This window comes from Sphaeramia orbicularis, chromosome 6 (genome assembly GCF_902148855.1).
Source record: "Sphaeramia orbicularis chromosome 6, fSphaOr1.1, whole genome shotgun sequence".
Classification (NCBI taxonomy): domain Eukaryota; kingdom Metazoa; phylum Chordata; class Actinopteri; order Kurtiformes; family Apogonidae; genus Sphaeramia; species Sphaeramia orbicularis.
This window is the reverse complement of record NC_043962.1, coordinates 32,310,949-32,328,624: the sequence shown is the minus strand read 5'-3', so window position 1 is coordinate 32,328,624 and position 17,676 is coordinate 32,310,949. Positions and strand designations below refer to the sequence as shown.

The 17,676-nt window shown below is 36.0% G+C and overlaps 1 protein-coding gene across 2 annotated transcripts; it reads right to left on the bottom strand.

The window, feature by feature from the left end:
* Positions 1 to 2,853: 2,853 nt before the first annotated feature.
* On the bottom strand, positions 2,854 to 15,216 carry hyal6 (hyaluronoglucosaminidase 6). Of its 2 annotated transcripts, none has more exons than XM_030137640.1 (4): positions 15,114 to 15,216; positions 6,253 to 7,221; positions 5,153 to 5,242; positions 2,854 to 3,404 (listed from the first exon to the last, which is right to left on the bottom strand). In XM_030137640.1, exons 2-4 carry the CDS (start codon positions 7,186 to 7,188, stop codon positions 2,919 to 2,921), a joined length of 1,512 nt encoding a protein of 503 aa, XP_029993500.1. In that variant the 5' UTR covers positions 7,189 to 7,221; positions 15,114 to 15,216; the 3' UTR covers positions 2,854 to 2,918. The 2 variants fall into 2 exon arrangements, with proteins under 2 accessions (XP_029993500.1, XP_029993501.1); XM_030137641.1 differs by having other exon boundaries at positions 15,040 to 15,169.
* Positions 15,217 to 17,676: the final 2,460 nt, after the last annotated feature.

The following is a 17,676-nucleotide window of genomic DNA, read 5'->3' as shown; positions in this document are numbered from 1 at the left end:
TAGGTCAAACTTTAAATTTTGTATGAATTTTTTAAATATTTTTTTTCTCCCATTTACTTATAATGGGCAAAATTTCAATGTCTATAAAAACATACATTTTGTTTCAATTTACTTCAAACATGGCACATATGTAGAAGCAATTGATATGTGGACACCAGCACATACATAGACATGATGACATCAGCTGGATCCATGATGAAATAAGCTACAATATGTGCAAGGGGCGGGGTTTGTTGTGACTGGCACCACTTGTTGTACAGGGAATTGTTATTTTTGTGGCAGCAAAAATGCTTCAACACAATGAAATACTAAAAAATGTGTGTCCAGTTATGCCTATGGATGACAATATTATCTAATGGAAATTCAAAGTCAAAAAACACAGAAACAGCTTGAAATATCCATTACATTTTATAAAAAAAAAAAAAAAAAACAGGACTAGAAGAGCAAATCTAAACATCCTTAAATTAAACACTCTTTTACATTTAAAAGCATATTAAGTTTTATAAACATACATTTTATCAGAGACTTCGTTTGACATGTGAAAATACAGACGCACAGAATCAAGCTGTTAGAGAAGTTGAGTGATCACGACGATGATAATAAATGGAAATGGAAAGACATAGTGGGTGACAGAGGGGGGGTGAGTCCCATATATGCAAGCAGCAAATAATATTAAGTCTTAACTGTTAAGTCTCAAGCAAGTCCTAGGTTTCTGTGGTAAAAATCAAGCAAGTCAAATCTTTGCTAAAAGCCAAGTCACTGTTAACGTCAAACAAGTGATGAGTCAAGTCAAGTGAATTTCTGATAATCTACCGTACATGAAAAGTGGACTTTACTTTCTCAGATGAATAACAGTGGTGAGTGTATAATAGTTTACTTCATAGTGCCCTCTATCTTTCATATGCCCTGTCCTCACAAATATACCATTTTAGGTTTTTAAAAATTGTGTTTGTATGTATCCGTGTGGACAAGGAAATTGGAGAAACTGGAAAACAACGGCATCACCCCACATTCTGCATTTATGTTTTTACTTTGTGTAATGAACATGCACCTGAAACATCAAATCCAGTTGGATACATGAGTGTATGATCTGCAGTTCAAGGTCAGCACAGATACCAATGGGAGATGGGCTGGACCAACATTATGGACACATCCACATCATGTAAAGAGTACAGTTCAACAACATGAACCAACACTGAAGGTAATTTAAGTTTATGTTAATTTGTTGTACATCCAATATTATCTACAGTGTCCACATCTTGAAGAACAGAAGCAATGATTTGTCTGTTTGTACTCATTTTTATGTTGTTGTGTGGACAGAGATAAATAGTAAAATGAAGGTCATGTGTGAACAGATTTTTTTTTTTTTTAAAAGACAGAAGATGTATGTTTAGAAATACATCCATATGGACATAGACAGGGTATTATTTCAATTGGAGGCTGTTTTACTATGAAACGACACATTGCATTAAAAATCACCCAAATCATGTTTCAAAAATTAAATCTCTCATTACCTTTCTACCTTTAATCAAAGTCATTCAAGTCATGTCAGGTGAATACTATATCTAAGACAAGTCTTTCATCATTATAAGTCAAATGTCAAGTCTGACTTAAGTCATGTGATTCAGGTCCTTCATCTTTGTTAGGTGATGATTATTAATTCGTAAAGACCTAAAGCTACTTTTGTGGCACTTTCAAAGTAGTTTTTCCTCTATATTTAACCTTTCTTAAGTGATTTATCACCATTTATTATAATATTATCCTCTGTATTTTGTGTTTTTCAGTGAAAATCACATATTTTCTTATATTTAATTTACTGATCATGTAGATGTTCATAAAAGCTAAAGTTAACCCTTTCATGCACAGTGGTCACTCCAGTGGACAGCTGTTCAAAGGTGTTCTCTTGTATATTTATGGGTTTTGTTGTTTTAGTTCCATATCAGCCAACCCGGTGAACGCTTATGTATCATCCCATACACTGTAATTCATACCATTACTGTAAATTTGCTGTTCTGGATAAACCTGATCTGCCATAACATGTTTGACTGTAAAAAAAAAAAAAAAAAAAAAAAAATTGCTAATTGGTGTTAAACTGTAATTAAAGGTTGTTTTTTTTTTTGTTTGTTTGTTTTGCATATTATCTGCATGCAGATATTGTTAAAATGTGAGAAAATATCAGATTAGCAGCATTAAAAATGTTTTAATCTCATAGTTTTCACACAGTATATCAGTAAATACATGTTTCTTTGCTTCTAAAATTCAACGCATGATTTTGTAACTCCATGTAAAATCGGTTCATAAAAAAATAATTCAATCGCATTGTTTTTTTTTTCACGCCTAAAGAGGAATAAAAACACTCAGGAAAAAAAAATCTTGATTAAGGTTCTCATAATTCATGCATGAAAGGGTTAAACTTGAGGGTTAGTGTATGACAAACAGAGAAAACTGAAGAAAAAGTGATGTTTTTAGTCAAAACTATCATTAACTGAACATAAACCCAGTGCCACCATCCACTGTCATTTATTAAATTCCGTGGGTTTTACTTGTGAATCAATGTTGTCGAAGATGTTGGTGTTTCCACGTTCACTACGGAGCCACTGAACATCCAAATGGTTCATATCTAATGATCATGAAAAGATGACAAACTGCATTTTACGTTAATAATTTCCATGTATTTATAGGATCAGTGGATCAACAGTTATTAGACAGTTTAGATCAGTAGATGGTTTAGGTTAAAGGTGGATGTTTGGGTCTTACGGGTAAAAAATAGTGACTTTGTAGAGAAAATGATTGTCTTTTGTCAATGTTGAGTCAGTTTTCTTGCAGTAACTAATGCTCATTAGAGGAGCTGCAGCTGTTTAAACATTGACTAACACTTTTATTTCTTACTTTCCAGTCCTCCTGAGTTTCTGTCGTTCTTATAGTATGAGGCACTTGATAATCAGACAGAGTCCCAGGAACATGATGATACAGAGGCAGGAAAAATGCAGCGAGAGGAGGAGCAGGATATCTCCCAGCAGGCTGTTCTCTCTGGGGTGAGGCAGGGGGATGGCTGGCTGAGGCGGAGGAGGAGGGGGTGGGGGAGGGGCCTGTGGAATCTCGCAGTACACGCCCGTCCATCCCTGGTAACACTGGCAGGTGAATTTATGCTTCATGTCCAGGATGTCGTGGTTGTTGAGGTGACCGCTGACGTGGAAACGGGGTCCCCTGGGGGTGGGGTTGCGGTGGATGTGGAAGAAGCGTGGGTTCAGGTGCAGATAGGCTGCTGAGTCCAGGCTTTTACGGACACACCTACCATTCTTCTTGCACAGTGCTTTGCTGCAAAGTTTGGCAGCCGAGGTGACGTTGATGACATAATGCCCCAGGGGACCATCAATGTACTTCTTCACTGTCAGACAGTTCCTCTAAAGGAGACAAAGGACACTGCAATAAATCGCACCGCAAACATTCTACCTGTCATCCTCTAGCTACATCATAAACATCTAAGACATGTCTGATTTATAGTCTAAATGTTCAAGATATTTACAGTGATAGAAAAGAGAGTAAACCTAAACATTATGGTGTTTAACCTTAACCCATAAAGACCCAAACATCCAAAGCCATCTACTGATATAAACTGTTTAATACCTGTTGATCCACTAATCCTACCAATACATGTAAATAATTGGTGTAAAATGCATGTTTATCATCTTTTCATGGTCATCTGATATGACTCATTTGGATGTTCAGAGGCAGAGCAAACGTGGAAACACCGTCATCTTCTACAACATTGATTCACCAGTAAAACCCATGGAGTCGAATCAGTGACAGTGGATGGACACACTTGGTTCATGCTCAATTAACCCTTTCATGCATAGTGGTCACTACAGTGAACAGCTATTCCACAGTTGTTCTCATATATTCATAGATTTTGTTGTTTCAGTTCCGTATCAGCCAACACAGTGGACGCTTATGCACCATCCCATATACTGACATTCATACCATTACTGTAACTTTGCTGTTCTTGATAAACCTGATCTAGAGTAACATGTTTAAGTGTAAATCAAGTGCTTGTTATTGTTAGAAGTCTGTAATTAACAGTTTTTTTCTTTTTTTTTTTAAAGTTTTTTTGTGTGTGTGTGTGTGTGTGTGTGTGTGTGTGTGTGTGTGTGTGTGTGTGTATTATCTCCATGAAGTGAGTAATGACTGATATTAGCATGTTAAAATGTGAGAAAACTTCAGATTAGTAGCATTAAAAATGTCAGGTAAAGGTTCATACTGTCTTCCACATATGATTATTGTAGGTAATTAATTTATCAGACAAATTAGTAAAGCAAGTAATCAAACAACTACCCCTGTTTGAGAAATGAATTACCTATAATAAGCATTAAAAATGTTTTTATTTCATAGTTTTCACAGAGTGTATCAGTAAATACATGTTTCTTTGCTTCAAAAATTAAATGCATGGTGTCCAGCTGAGTGGACATTTTTGCAACTCCATGAAAAATAGGTTCATAAGAAAATTTTCTTTAGGCATGTTTTTTTTCATGCCTAAAGAGGAATAAAAACACTCAGGAAAAGTAACTTGATTAAGGGTCTCATAATTCATGCATGAAAGGGTTAATGATAGATTTTGCAGAAAAAAGTCACTTTTTCTTCAGTTTTGTATGATTCTGATAAAATAACCTTTTAATTTACTCTAAGATTTTATGAATATCTACATGATCGGTAAATTAAATGATTAAAACACTTGATTTTTACTGAAGAAATGCAAAATAAAGAGGATAATATTACAATAAATGGTGATAAATCAGTTAAGAAAGAGGAAATATAGAGAAGGATTCATTTGTGAACTGCCACTAAAGTAGCACTGGGTCTTTATGGGTTAAAAAGACTATAATGATTGCAAGATTATCAAAAATATAAATATGACTTTTGGTGTAAAGAAAATGATGTCTTCTCATATGTTCCAGGACCAGAATTCAGAAAACCTTCCCCAGGCATACATTTTATGTGTTTAACATTTACTGTTCCATAAAACGTTGTGGTTTACTTTATGTGATGTATGTTATAATCAAGGTAATAACATGTTCTGTATGGTTTGTGGTACTTTAACCACTTGTAACTCATCGTCTTGGACCTTTTTTTTTTTAGTTCCACTTATCGTTGTTACCTGTGATCGGGCGTACTCTGATGATCCCCAGAGGACGACGCCTGATGCTCCCAAAGCAGCGCTCTCCCCGATGGTGTGAACCAGGTCACTCTGAAATGAAAGTGAAAGAACAATTTTTAACACAAGAACATGGATGACAACTTTCTGACTGTGTACTGTACTTCATGAGACATAAAAAGGCAAAATCCGACACTTTACTCTTTACCCTATCATTGACATACAAAATTTGGTATTACTTTGTACTAATAATGCACTATACTGAGATTTGCACATGTTTGTGTGTTTACATGAAGTTTGTGTTGGAGCTGGTCACTTGACTTTATCTAATGTCATTACTGAGGCAAATACTGATCCATGATAACGACAATATACTGGGTTATAAGATTAAGAGATTTCAGGTTGGATTTTCTGCAACAAATCCTCTAAAAAAAATCGAATTATTAATGCTCAAATCTATTTAAGCTCATAGAGCAAATAGAAAATTAACTTTTATATCAAAATCATCTCAATTACTGCTAATTCTTAGTAAGTATGGATGTTGTAGCTATAGTGCGTAACTTACCGCTTTGTTTCTACTACCATTTTAAGTCACATATTGAGAGAGTATATTAAGCAATTCATGTATAACAACATTTTCACTTTTACGAGATTATTGAGGACTCAGTGAATAATTGTATATCATGCAGAAAATGGTGTTAATAATTCAAGTGTAATGGCATATAAAGAGACAATTTTAAGTCAGTGGTGAATATGTGTACTTTTATATTTTGCAATGTTTTTGCTATCCATTATTTTCAACCCCAACCATGAGGTAGGATTAGGTTTTATGAGGATTTTGATGTCTTTATTTTTTAAAGGAGTCAGGGTGCACTGGTCTTCATAAGGTGTTTCTATTAGCCTCCCATCCCGACATGAAATTTCAGATGTTTCATCATTATATCATAAAAAGAATAGTGAAAAAAACAAAACAAAACACAGACTCAAATGTAGACCCTAGACCTACCCCCATTTCTAACCCTTCACCAGTCACCTGGTGGATGTTAAGTGCTTTTATTTACTAATTAAGGAGGCATAATTCTTAGCTTAAAAGTCAAACGTACCTCTGAAAGAACCACAAAGGTGTAGGCGTAGAAAGGTCTGGAGTAGACAAACACAGGTAATGTAAAGTCCATACGAGCAATGGATGCAATCCTCATGGCTTCCTTGACTCGGTAATGGACGAACTTGACAGTGTTTGGGGAAGATTTGAGCTCATAGTCCAGGTAGATCGATGGGTAGAGGGCCGTGCTCTCCCTCCAAAGCCACATCAGGTGATCATTGCGAACATGCTCCACATTCGGACATTCACCAGTATAGCGCTGTGGGTGCTGCTTGTATCCATAGTTGTAGCAGTCTGGGAAAAGGTAAAAGCCCCACAGTCCCTCCGGCCTGCGACCTTCAGCCAGGGCCAACGTCAGGTTCATGAAAGCTTGTCCAGCTCTCTCAAAACGTTCCTTTGCCTCCTTTTCCACTTTGCTATCTGGCCAGTTCGGATGAAGTTTCCGGATCTGTTCTTTTGACTTGTTGCGGTAGATGTCCTTGGCTCCCCAGTTTCTGACCCACTGAGGCCTCCAGTTCTCCCAGTCGATGACGCCCAGGCCTCGAAAATCCTTGTGGGGGATCAGTTTGTCGATGTCGACCCGGGCCTTGCTCAGGTGTTTGGAGATGCTCTGGTTTTGTGGCAGCCCACCATTAATGGGGATCCCAGAGTTTGAGTAAAACGGGTAGTATCCCAAGTGGCTATGGTAAAAAATTGTGACATTTGGTCCACTGAGAGTTTCGTTGAGGTTTGCCACGATGTCAAAAACACTGAGGTCCAGGTCCACCTTGAATCGGAGGCGGCAGGACTCAGTAGGAGCATTCCAAACAACAACAAAAGGCCGGTGAGGGATCAGGGGAGCCCGGGCCGGCTTCATCTGTTCTGCCCCAACCTCCAGCTTCACTCCAACACCGGTCCACAAGGCCAACGCCAGGAGATGGAGCCCCATCAACGCCATGGCCTTTCATTCCTCATGGAGCAATTAGTGGTCCTTCACAAGACAGGGAGAGAGGAAACAAACACATTATAGGCTTCAGTTGGTGCAAATAATCAGAATGGTGAAAGGACACATGAGTGATGATCACTGAAGTGAATGCTCCAAATTCCACAACATAACAAAACACAAAGCTGTCTTGTTTGAGCAGGACCATCAATGAAAAGGATGCAGGTTCAAATCTCAGTGCAGTGGAAATAATACAAAGAAAGCAATCACGATAGCTATCTTCTGTCCTTATTGCCAAAACTAGTAAACAACCTGCTGCGACACATCATATAAGAACATCTCGATAATGAAATACACTGCTTAAACACAAAATGCATTATGGGTGAACCCTCAGTTAGTCTAAATAGCATTTAATCATAGGTATCTAACAGCCAAATTCAGGGTCTTAGTCAAACGTCAAAAGCCAAAAGGGAAAAAAAATGAATCAAGTAATAATCAATCAAGTCTCCAGTCAGTTTTCCATTGATTAAAGTGTTGTACAGTGTGATGACAGTGGTGCAGCAGGGTTGACTTCTGCATTGACACAACTCATCAAAAAGTCTAATTTATTCAAAATATGATTAAGAGTATTAAATACATTTTGCAATTAACAACACAGTGCGCAAAAATGTATTACTAATGTGGTTAATTATCAAAAATAGGACGGTGTTACTGCATAATGAAGAGAAAATGCACTACATCATTATTTAAGTTGAATCCATTGTGGTTTTAATGTAATGAGGTGTTGAAACATCAACTTCAAGATGCAGAGAACAGAGTCAACGTCCTGCTCCTTCCATTGTTCAACATGGGATCTAACTTCAGAAAAATACGAACAGTGACCAATAATGAAGGACAAATCATTTTTTAATCCTGTCTGACTTGTTCCACCATTTACACATGTGATGTTTGTCACCTTGAGAGCCAAGAAAGTTGTGGTTTGTGGTAGAGAGACATCCACAGTTTAAAGGGCTCAGTACATGTGATAGGTGTCACGAACACTAAAGCATCCACTGTTTAACTTGTCCTCAAGCTGTGAGAATGAGGTGAAAAAGTAATAAAGTAAGTGAAAATAACAAGTGTAATCATGTTGATGCTGCAGAGACATCTTCAGAAACTCTGAGCAGATGTGACATTACATCTATGACTTTTAGTCAATACGTACGACAAGGAAAAGTTTTTGTGTTTCAGTCAGCGGGATGAGAATGTGGAACAGATTCAATATGAGTTAAAGCAATGTCCAAGCATACAACAATTTAAAATGAGGTACAAAGATGCAATTTTTAAGAGGTACAGGGATGAGGGAGATGTTAGGTATCACTGGGTGTTATAAAGATGTACAAGTATGTGGTATGTGTATATGTATATGGATGTATATGTGCAGCTGTGGCTACATATGTAGTTTACCACCACCAGAGTGGGAATGTGTGAGTGAATGAATAATGGATCCACTGTTGGCACTTTGAATATGCGTTCATAGCAAAGTACTATATAAATCTAATCCATTATATATATGTGTGTGTGTGTGTGTGTGTGTGTGTGTGTGTGTGTGTGTGTGTGTGTGCGTGTGTGTGTATGTGTATGTATATGTATGTATGTGCATATTTTTGTATAATTGTATTATGTGTTTATGTAAATATGTTATACAGTATTTGTTTGTAATAATATAAAGCCAGAAACAAAAGTATTTAACAGTAAGTATCAGGCATTAGAGTACAGATATATTTAGACTAGGAAGCTTATTACACTGGTCAACAACAAATTTATTGTTTCAGTTTTTTGAGCTGATTTAGGATAATTTTGGTGTGCTGAATCCAAAAATCACATTAACTTTGCTCAATCAGGTCAACTTTCTGAACTATGCTACATATTGGCTTTTTAACATTTTTGCTTACATTTATGGGCATTTTCACATCATATGATACAAAATTCTTTCATATTTCTTGCAATAAACGAGTTCTGAAGACTTTACTTTTGCCAATTTATGATTAATGTTTTTTTTAATATTACAGGTGAATGAAATGGCTTCAACTAGAAGATCTTGCAAAAATAAGCCTGACGTATTCTGCTACACCTGCGGTGAATACACCATTGTACCTAACAGGAATCCTGTTAGAAAATGATTTTTTTTTTTCTCTTAAAACCTATTTTGGGTGAGAACTATATAAAAAATCAACTGATAAAGTCACAAAAATGTAATCAATTTTGTGAGAAGATCAAATTTTTCAAAATCAAATTAGCAAAAAAACCTGACCTGATTGAGAAAAACAGATGTCATTTTTGGATTTAGCGGTGCAAAATGGTACTAATTCAGTTGAAAAAACCTAGACAACTTGCAAAAAACATTTATTTGTAACCCAGTGTTATTATTAATTATCTAAGGAGAAGGGGTGGGAGTTTATAAATTATACTTCTTCTCACTCCTTTTCGAATATGCTTTATACGTCTTATGTCTTATGCATAAAGTCTTTATATTTACATATTGTCACGGATGCTTGAACAGTTTTAGAACAAACTCTGACAGTCTTGACAAGTACAATTATCTTTTAATCTAATTTTTTTAGATCCTATGGGGCACAACTGGAAGGGCTGGGACTACAGGTTTCCTGCCATTATTTATCACACAGCCAAGTGGGTGTTCAACACAGACATAACAATGAAGTACTTGCTTTAAATCATTAGCAACAGGGAAATGCCAGGGCCTCTGTGCATTACACACTAGGTAGACACACAAACAACTAATTAGCCTCTTTGTAGCTCTGCCCTCTATTCTCTTTTTTCTGTTTTCCTCCCAAACCTTGCCCTCCAGCTCTTTATGCAATAATCCCCCTCCAACAAATATTCTCCCTGTAATTGTTCTTGGCGCCCCCTTGTATGCAAGTGATTCATATTTCAGATTTTCCAAAGTCAGGGTACAGACATTGTGACAAGGCTCTTGGGAAACATGGTCACTGAGGTTGCCTCCAAGGACGCCATGGAAAATCTCCCATCATTCTGTGTGCAGGATTGTAACCAGAGCAGGGGAGCAGGAAACCAGTGGTGGGTTGAGGTTGCTGCAATCATTTCAACTTTTCATTCATGAGGAGGCGCTGATGTTCTCTGATGAATTTAATGGCACGAGAACATTATGATCACTGTAATCTTGGATATGGATCAGTGGAGAACTGGAGGAGAAGACTGGAAGATAGAAGGTGAAGTCACAGTCACTGATTAATTGTTAAAATGTTTCCCTTAAAACATTTTAAAAAGGCTGTAATTTATCATAAAGTTTCCTCATGTCCGCTTCATTTCTTCAGGCTATGTCAGTTTCATAATCCTCCCAGCTGGATGGGTTTTCTGCTGATGCAGATCCAAGACAAACAGCGTGTGGTAAAGCCACTCAGGCTGTCCTCCAAACCACTGAAAGGTCCAGAGCCTCTAGAAATGCTGCCGCTCCAGACCACAAGAAAGACCCCCCAAACGCTGGGTCTGAGTCCAAGCTGACAGAGGAGACAGAGCTGAATGTTTTGTCTCAAGGAGAGACAACAAAACGGTGAAAAACACATGAACTCCACTAACTGGAGCCAGATGAGGACAAGAGGGGAAACTGGAGGGAAAAACTTACATTGCTCTCTGGATGGCAGTGCATTTTATATCTGTATAAAGTAAAAAGATCTGACAATTAGCTGCAAAACTCAAGTTAAAATATTACAGTAAAGGTTCTGGTTTGGTTCCCCTCACTCACATATTATACCTCACATCATTAAATCACGATACTGAAGTGTCGGCATCGTGTTAATGTTGTAGCTGTTAGAGATGGCACTTTTTTAACCTCTTTATGTCCAGTTGTATTTGCAAGAGAAACAAACAGAAAAAGAAGAGAAAAACAAAGAAAACAAAGCCAAAGATACAAATCATTTTTTGTCTTTTCTTTAATTTTTCTGAAATTAAACCATGTCAGGAGTTTACAGAGGACAGTGTTTTTGCTGGAGTCTTTAACCCAGTGACAGTTAAATGTGAGTGAATCACACACTGCTTTCTGTGAGATGTCAAAATCCAAACTAATCTTTAGAATGTTGTATTTTTATCCATCGTGTAAAATGTTCATCTGTCGAATGGAGTAAAAAACTACAATAATTTCTTTGGGGATGTAGTAGAGACAAACAATAAAAAGTCAAATATAAGTACTTCTGTATAAGTAAATGTAGTCTAGTACATCTAGTACATTTTGCAAATTGCTGTTCTAATTGTGTTTTAATGGAGTGGGGGATTTTTTGGTTTGTTTTTTTTATTGGTCATTTCTTTCCTGGGATTAATAAAGTATTCTGATTCTGATAAAAGTATATATTTTCTTTCCATTAATGGTGGTTGGTGCAGATTTGTACATCCTTGATATCTTTTTGATAGACTGCTATGGAATTTTGTTCCGATCGTGGTGCTTCTGGTTTTCCTCTGCAACCAGAGCAAAAATTAAAATTATCCACAAACCTATCAAATTACCATTTAAGTGGAACCAGGTTTTATGATGCTCAAGTAGCTGCCGTGGTTCTGTCATTTTTTTTCTGACATCCTTTTTTAGTCGGCTTCAATGTTATATGTGTTATGGTTGCAAAGCCAGGATCAAACTGATGTAATTGTTGGGATTTATCTGTGGTGTTTTTGCAACAGCATGTACAGATGTGGTGATATTCTGTTCAGGGGTCTTACACTAGTTTGGACTTTGGATGTTTTCATTTTCAGTTCAGACCGAGATTTGATTCAGAGCAGTTTATCCAGTGTAATCTGGAAAATATGAAACCAGCCATGAATTAGTAGTTAATGATCCAGTATTAATGTGCAACAACCAGAGTGACTGTTATTAACAGTAACGCCACACATCATGGAGGGTTTGTGCTAAAACCACAAAAGTTGAGTCAGACTGCTGATTTCACTGCCAACTTTTTCAGAAAGTGTGTTTGTCTCTGTGTGTCTGTGTGGTGGTGTATTTTTAAGTTATAAACTCTTGGCTCTGTTTTGGGGCAAAATACAAGACTCCATAAGGAAAGTCTTCAAACTGGAAGGTTAACGTTAGGTTGGGGCAAGTGTTCAGGAAATAGGATTAGAGTTCGAACTAACATTGTAATTTCCATAAACCCATGAAAACACAACATGTGTTTGTACATTAAGATCAAATTTGCCAAATAACTAAACTGATTTAAAATATTAATAGCGTGGCCTCCAACATGGGCTGTGTTTAACTTCTTAATGAACACATCACACACACACACTGTACATACAGGAATATAATGAGCAGCTGCATCAGTTCATTCCTCAGCTTGAGTACAGTCCTGATTATGCTCACATGGTTTTCAGGCTGTGGTTTCTTTGCAGCACTTTCCAGATGTGATTTTCTGTGTTTATTAACACTCAGACACTTCTCTGCTGCAATGACAAGCTGCTTTTCACATTTTACTTTCTTATTTCAGTCAGTACGCATGTCTCTCCTCTGCATGTCTTTTTATCCTTTTTGTTTTTTGCTGGTTCATGTAGTATCTTAACCCTCAAAATCAGTCATAACCTGTCATCTTGCCGAGGCTACAGTATTTTAACCCACCACCACCACCACCACCAAAAGGGAGGCAAGGGGTATTGTTTTTGGTTCGGTTTGATTGTTTCTTTGTTTGTTTAACACTCTAGCAGCAAAACAATTGGTTCAATTCATACCAAATTGGGTTTATAGATTGCCAGTTACCCAGAACAGAGGTCATTATATTTTGGGAAACATAGGTCAAAGTTTAATTTTTTTTATGAATTTCTTAAATCTTTTTTTTTCTCCCAATTATTTATAATGGGTGAAATTCACATGTCTGCAGCAGCAAAACAGTTGGTTGAATTTATACCAAATTGGGTTAATAGATTGCCAGTGACCCAGAATAGATCTGGTTACGTTTTGGGAAAAGTAGGTCAAATTCAAAATTTTTTTTGAATTTTTAAAATCTTTTTTCTTCTCCCATTTACTTATAATGGGCGAAATCTCAAATGTCTATAAAAACATATATATATTTTTTTTTTTTTAAATTTACTTCAAACTTGGCACATATATAGAGGCAGTTGATACGCTGACATCAACGTATGCATAGACATGATGACATCAGCTGGATCCATGCCAAAATAAGCTACAATACTTGCGAGGGGTGGGGTTTGTTATGCCTGGCACCACATGTTTTTTGGTTTTTTTTTCTAAAGGCATGTTTTAACCTCCTAAGACCCAGCTATGGGTTTTCTGTCCACATTTGTGGACAAGAGTTTCACAACTCTATGCAAAAAAAAGAAAAGAAAAGAAAGAAAACTGACCACCACAAAGGACATTCAATAAAAATTTTAAAAACTGCATCTGAAAAAACTGTTGCATCATGATGTTTCCAATATGGGCACTTATTTAATAAAAAAATTAACATAAAAAAAGCTTGTACTTTGCTGACATTTCCTGGGTCTTAGGAGGTTAAAGATGCTGTTTTCAGGTGGAAAAATATTTATATAAGCCCTGTAAAAGAGAATGTGCTAGCAGGAAAAACTGAATCCTATTTGACATCATACTGACACATGACATCTGAGTGCTTTGATCACCAAACAGATAAAAACGGCACTTTCTAATCTTCCTTTTCTACTCCAGAGATCCGTATATTGGTGTTAATGATCAGAAAACGGGTGGTATGGTAATGCAGTGGTTAGCCAGTGGGACCTTTGTATGAGTTTGCATGTTTTTCTCATATCTGTGTAAGTTCTGTCAGAGGACTCCAGCTTCTGCAAAGACATGCATCTACATCCCCTATTGGTGTGTGTGTTAGAGTCAGTGGTTGTTGGTGTGTATATGATGTGATGAACTGAAAACACTTCTTTTTCTGTTATAGCCGGATTGGTCCCAGCACCTACAACACTGGAAAAAATCAAAATCTTACCAAGTGTATTTTTCTCATTTCTAGAAAAAATATCTCATAACTTTTCAGTGAGATATAAGAACTTATTTTTAGACAATTTTATGATTTTCAAGATCTACTGTGTAAAAATAAGTTCTTATATATCACCAAAAAGGTACTCTCTAGGTGATTTTGTCTTATTTTAAGTGTAATGAGATATTTTGACTACAAATGAGAAAAATACACTTCATAAGATTTTGATTTTTTTTCCAGTGAACCCTCCTGAGGATTAAGCAGTTTGGAAAATTATTGAATGAATAAACAAAATACACAAAATAAAGACTGAAAGACCAACTACATTTGTTTAGGGGACACTATACTAAACACTTAATATTCTACAGAATACAAAATAAGGCTGAGTTGTGTAAATACTGTCTCATCCCTATAACACAAAATATAATTAATTATACCAGTTGCTTTTCCCTATAGACTAAGAGCTACATTAGCCCAAATTAAGATGAGATGAATCATCCCTCTGAACTCCACAGTCTCTAGTTTCTTTGTCACATTTAATGTTAATGTCAGCACTAGTTTTTAAGTCTAATTTGAATAAAGTATAAAGTAGTTTAGTGCAGAAGTCAGTGATGCATTACCTGCACCGACAATAGAAGATAAGAAACTGATTTCCATGTAGTCTGACAACACAAATTGGATATTTTAGTCTAAAATGTTCAAATAAAATCAGATCCATGGCTGGATTTATTTTTGAGACACAAAGCTGTAACTGTACATTGCTGTCACTCTAAGTTCATTACACTTGTCTTCAATTAAAAAAAGCAAAGATACTTAAAACTTCAAGATCATTTTGGTTTTGTTATTCTCTTAAAATCTGCTACATCAGTGCAAGAGTAACACACTACAGCAACAAATACGGTATGAAACAAATTTTTACCCAAATCTGCCTTTCAGGGTTTGATGACATTAACACATTTCAGTAACAATGTTTTTCTGATAAAAGTAGCGTACCTTCCCGTCCTCAGAGGTTGAGTTCACAGCTGTAGATAAATGTCCATCTGATAAACTGATAAAAGGCCTGTCTGTCTCTTCTGTCCCCTGTTGTCCAAGTGTCACTATTGTTATTTTGGCCCCTCCTCATCTAAACCCAACAGGACCCTCATTAACTGGAACAAACAGCATGAAACTCAGTTTACAAACTAGACCACATCTGATTATTTTGTTATTATTCCAAACTTTATCTAGAAATGTCCTTTGATTTATATGGTGTTATGTCCCATTTAGATTAGATTAGATTAGATTAGATTAGATTAGATTAGATTAGATTAGATTAGATTAGATTAGATTACAGGGTGGGGAAGCAAAATTTACAATGAACATTTAGTTGTTTTTTCTCAGCAGGCACTACGTCAATTGTTTTGAAACCAAACATATACTGATGTCATAATCATACCTAACACTATTATCCATACCTTTTCAGAAACTTTTGCCCATATGAGTAATGAGGAAAGCAAACGTCAAAGAGTGTGTGATTTGCTGAATGCACTCGTCACACCAAAGGAGATTTCAAAAATAGTTGGAGTGTCCATAAAGACTGTTTATAATGTAAAGAAGAGAATGACTATGAGCAAAACTATTATGGGAAAGTCTGGAAGATACTATTAAAGAAGAATGGGAGAAGTTGTCACCCGAATATTTGAGGAACACTTGCACAAGTTTCAGGAAGCGTGTGAAGGCAGTTATTGAGAAAGAAGGAGGACACATAGAATAAAAACATTTTCTATTATGTACATTTTCTTGTGGCAAATAAATTCTCATGACTTTCAATAAACTAATTGGTCATACACTGTCTTTCAATCCCTGCCTCAAAATATTGTAAATTTTGCTTCCCTACCCTGTAGATTAGATTAGATTAGATTAGATTAGATTAGATTAATCTAGACTAGATTAGATTACATTAGATTACATTGAACTTTATTGATCCTTTAGGCAGAGCCCTCGGGAAATTGAGGGCAACCTAAACCTAATATTTGTTAGGTCTGAACTAAGAAACAAAATATTCAACCTTATTAACCCATAAAGTTCCAGTAGTACTTTTGTGTCAGTTTCCAAATTATTATTTTTTTCTCTATATTTTACCTTTCTTAGGTGATTTATCACCTTTAATTGTCATATTATCCTCTTTAATTTGAATTTCATCAGTATAAATGTTGTATTTTCCTATATTTAATTCACTGATCGTGTAGATGTTTATTAAAGCTCAGAGTAAATTCATAGGTTATTATATCAAAAGCAGAGAAAACTGAAGAAGTAGTGACCTTTTCAGTAAAATCTATCATTAAACAAGTGTCTCTATTCACTGTCATTGATCAAACTCCGCTGGTTTTACTGGTGAATCAATGCTGTAGAAGATGACAGTGTTTCCATGGTAACTACAGAGCCTCTGAACATCCAAATGGGTCATATCTGAGGACCATGAAAAGATGACAAACTGCATTTTGCACCAATTATTTACATAGTTTAATATGAATAGTGGATCAACAGGTACTAAACAGTTTAGATCAGTAGTTGGTTTTGGTCGCTGGTGGCTGTTTGGGTCTTTATGGGTTAATATATACACTGAGGTAGAAACAAATGTATTTATGAAGTGTGTAAATTTTCAAGTATTCCAGTTTTATGCTATTCTGTCCTAAACTATATTTATACAACAGATAATTATTATAATTTGGAGTGTCTCACACAGAAACTTTTGAAATATTACAATGGCTGAGGATGGTTAAAAATGTCATATTGCAATATGTGATGAAGCTGGTTTCACCACCTGTATGTTCTTTATCTGAGCACATTTGTATTTGACTACATGAACTGAAATGTGGATACTCTGGACAATGAATTCAAATGTTTCTCAAATATTACTACATCAAAGAAAATTTATAAAGGAAAAAACAGGACATTATGAAGCCACTGAGTAATATGTATACGTTATTATGATTACTGTCTGTATTTATTGCTGGACTGTTTATAGGATCTGTGAAAAGAAAAAAATGAATTGCCAGCTGTATTTATGTTATGTTATTACTGAGAACATGATCTTCCAGCTCCAGTCATGGAATGTGTACTGTATATATAGCTTCGTCTAGTGTGTTATTTGTTTTGTAAGATTATAGACTGAAATGACTAAAATAAACTAAATCTGAAATATATCATTCATTCTTTAGTTTACTAAGAAATCTTCAGTTTTCCTGATGAATGTAGTTTTTTTATGTTTGTTACACTTCTAGTACAAATTGTACCATTTAAAAAGATCTCAAATAGACCAGATAGACCCCATAGGTGATTCTGGAGTTCAGCAGGAAAACTATGGACAGTCAGCCCTTATTTTTATTATTATTGTGTGGAGAGGATCACAGATTTCCAGTTTCAGGGTGTGCACATAGAGGAGAGCCTGACCTGGAGCTTTAACCCAACAGAACTGGTGCAGAAGTCACAGCAGAGACTGGACTCACTGAGGGTCCTTTAGAGAAACACCTAACCTAGTGTCCTTACATAATGCATCTGTGTGGGGTTTGCTTCC

What these genes read in the sequence shown, in the direction of transcription:
- hyal6 (XM_030137640.1), bottom strand. Translation starts at nt 7,188, where the DNA reads ATGGCGTTGATGGGGCTCCATCTCCTGGCGTTGGCCTTGTGGACCGGT. An exon ending in CCTTTGTGGTTCTTTCAGAG is followed by an intron (nt 5,243 to 6,252) that starts GTACGTTTGACT and finishes CTTTCATTTCAG; the next exon opens with AGTGACCTGGTTCACACCAT. An exon ending in CAGAGTACGCCCGATCACAG is followed by an intron (nt 3,405 to 5,152) that starts GTAACAACGATA and finishes TGTCTCCTTTAG; the next exon opens with AGGAACTGTCTGACAGTGAA.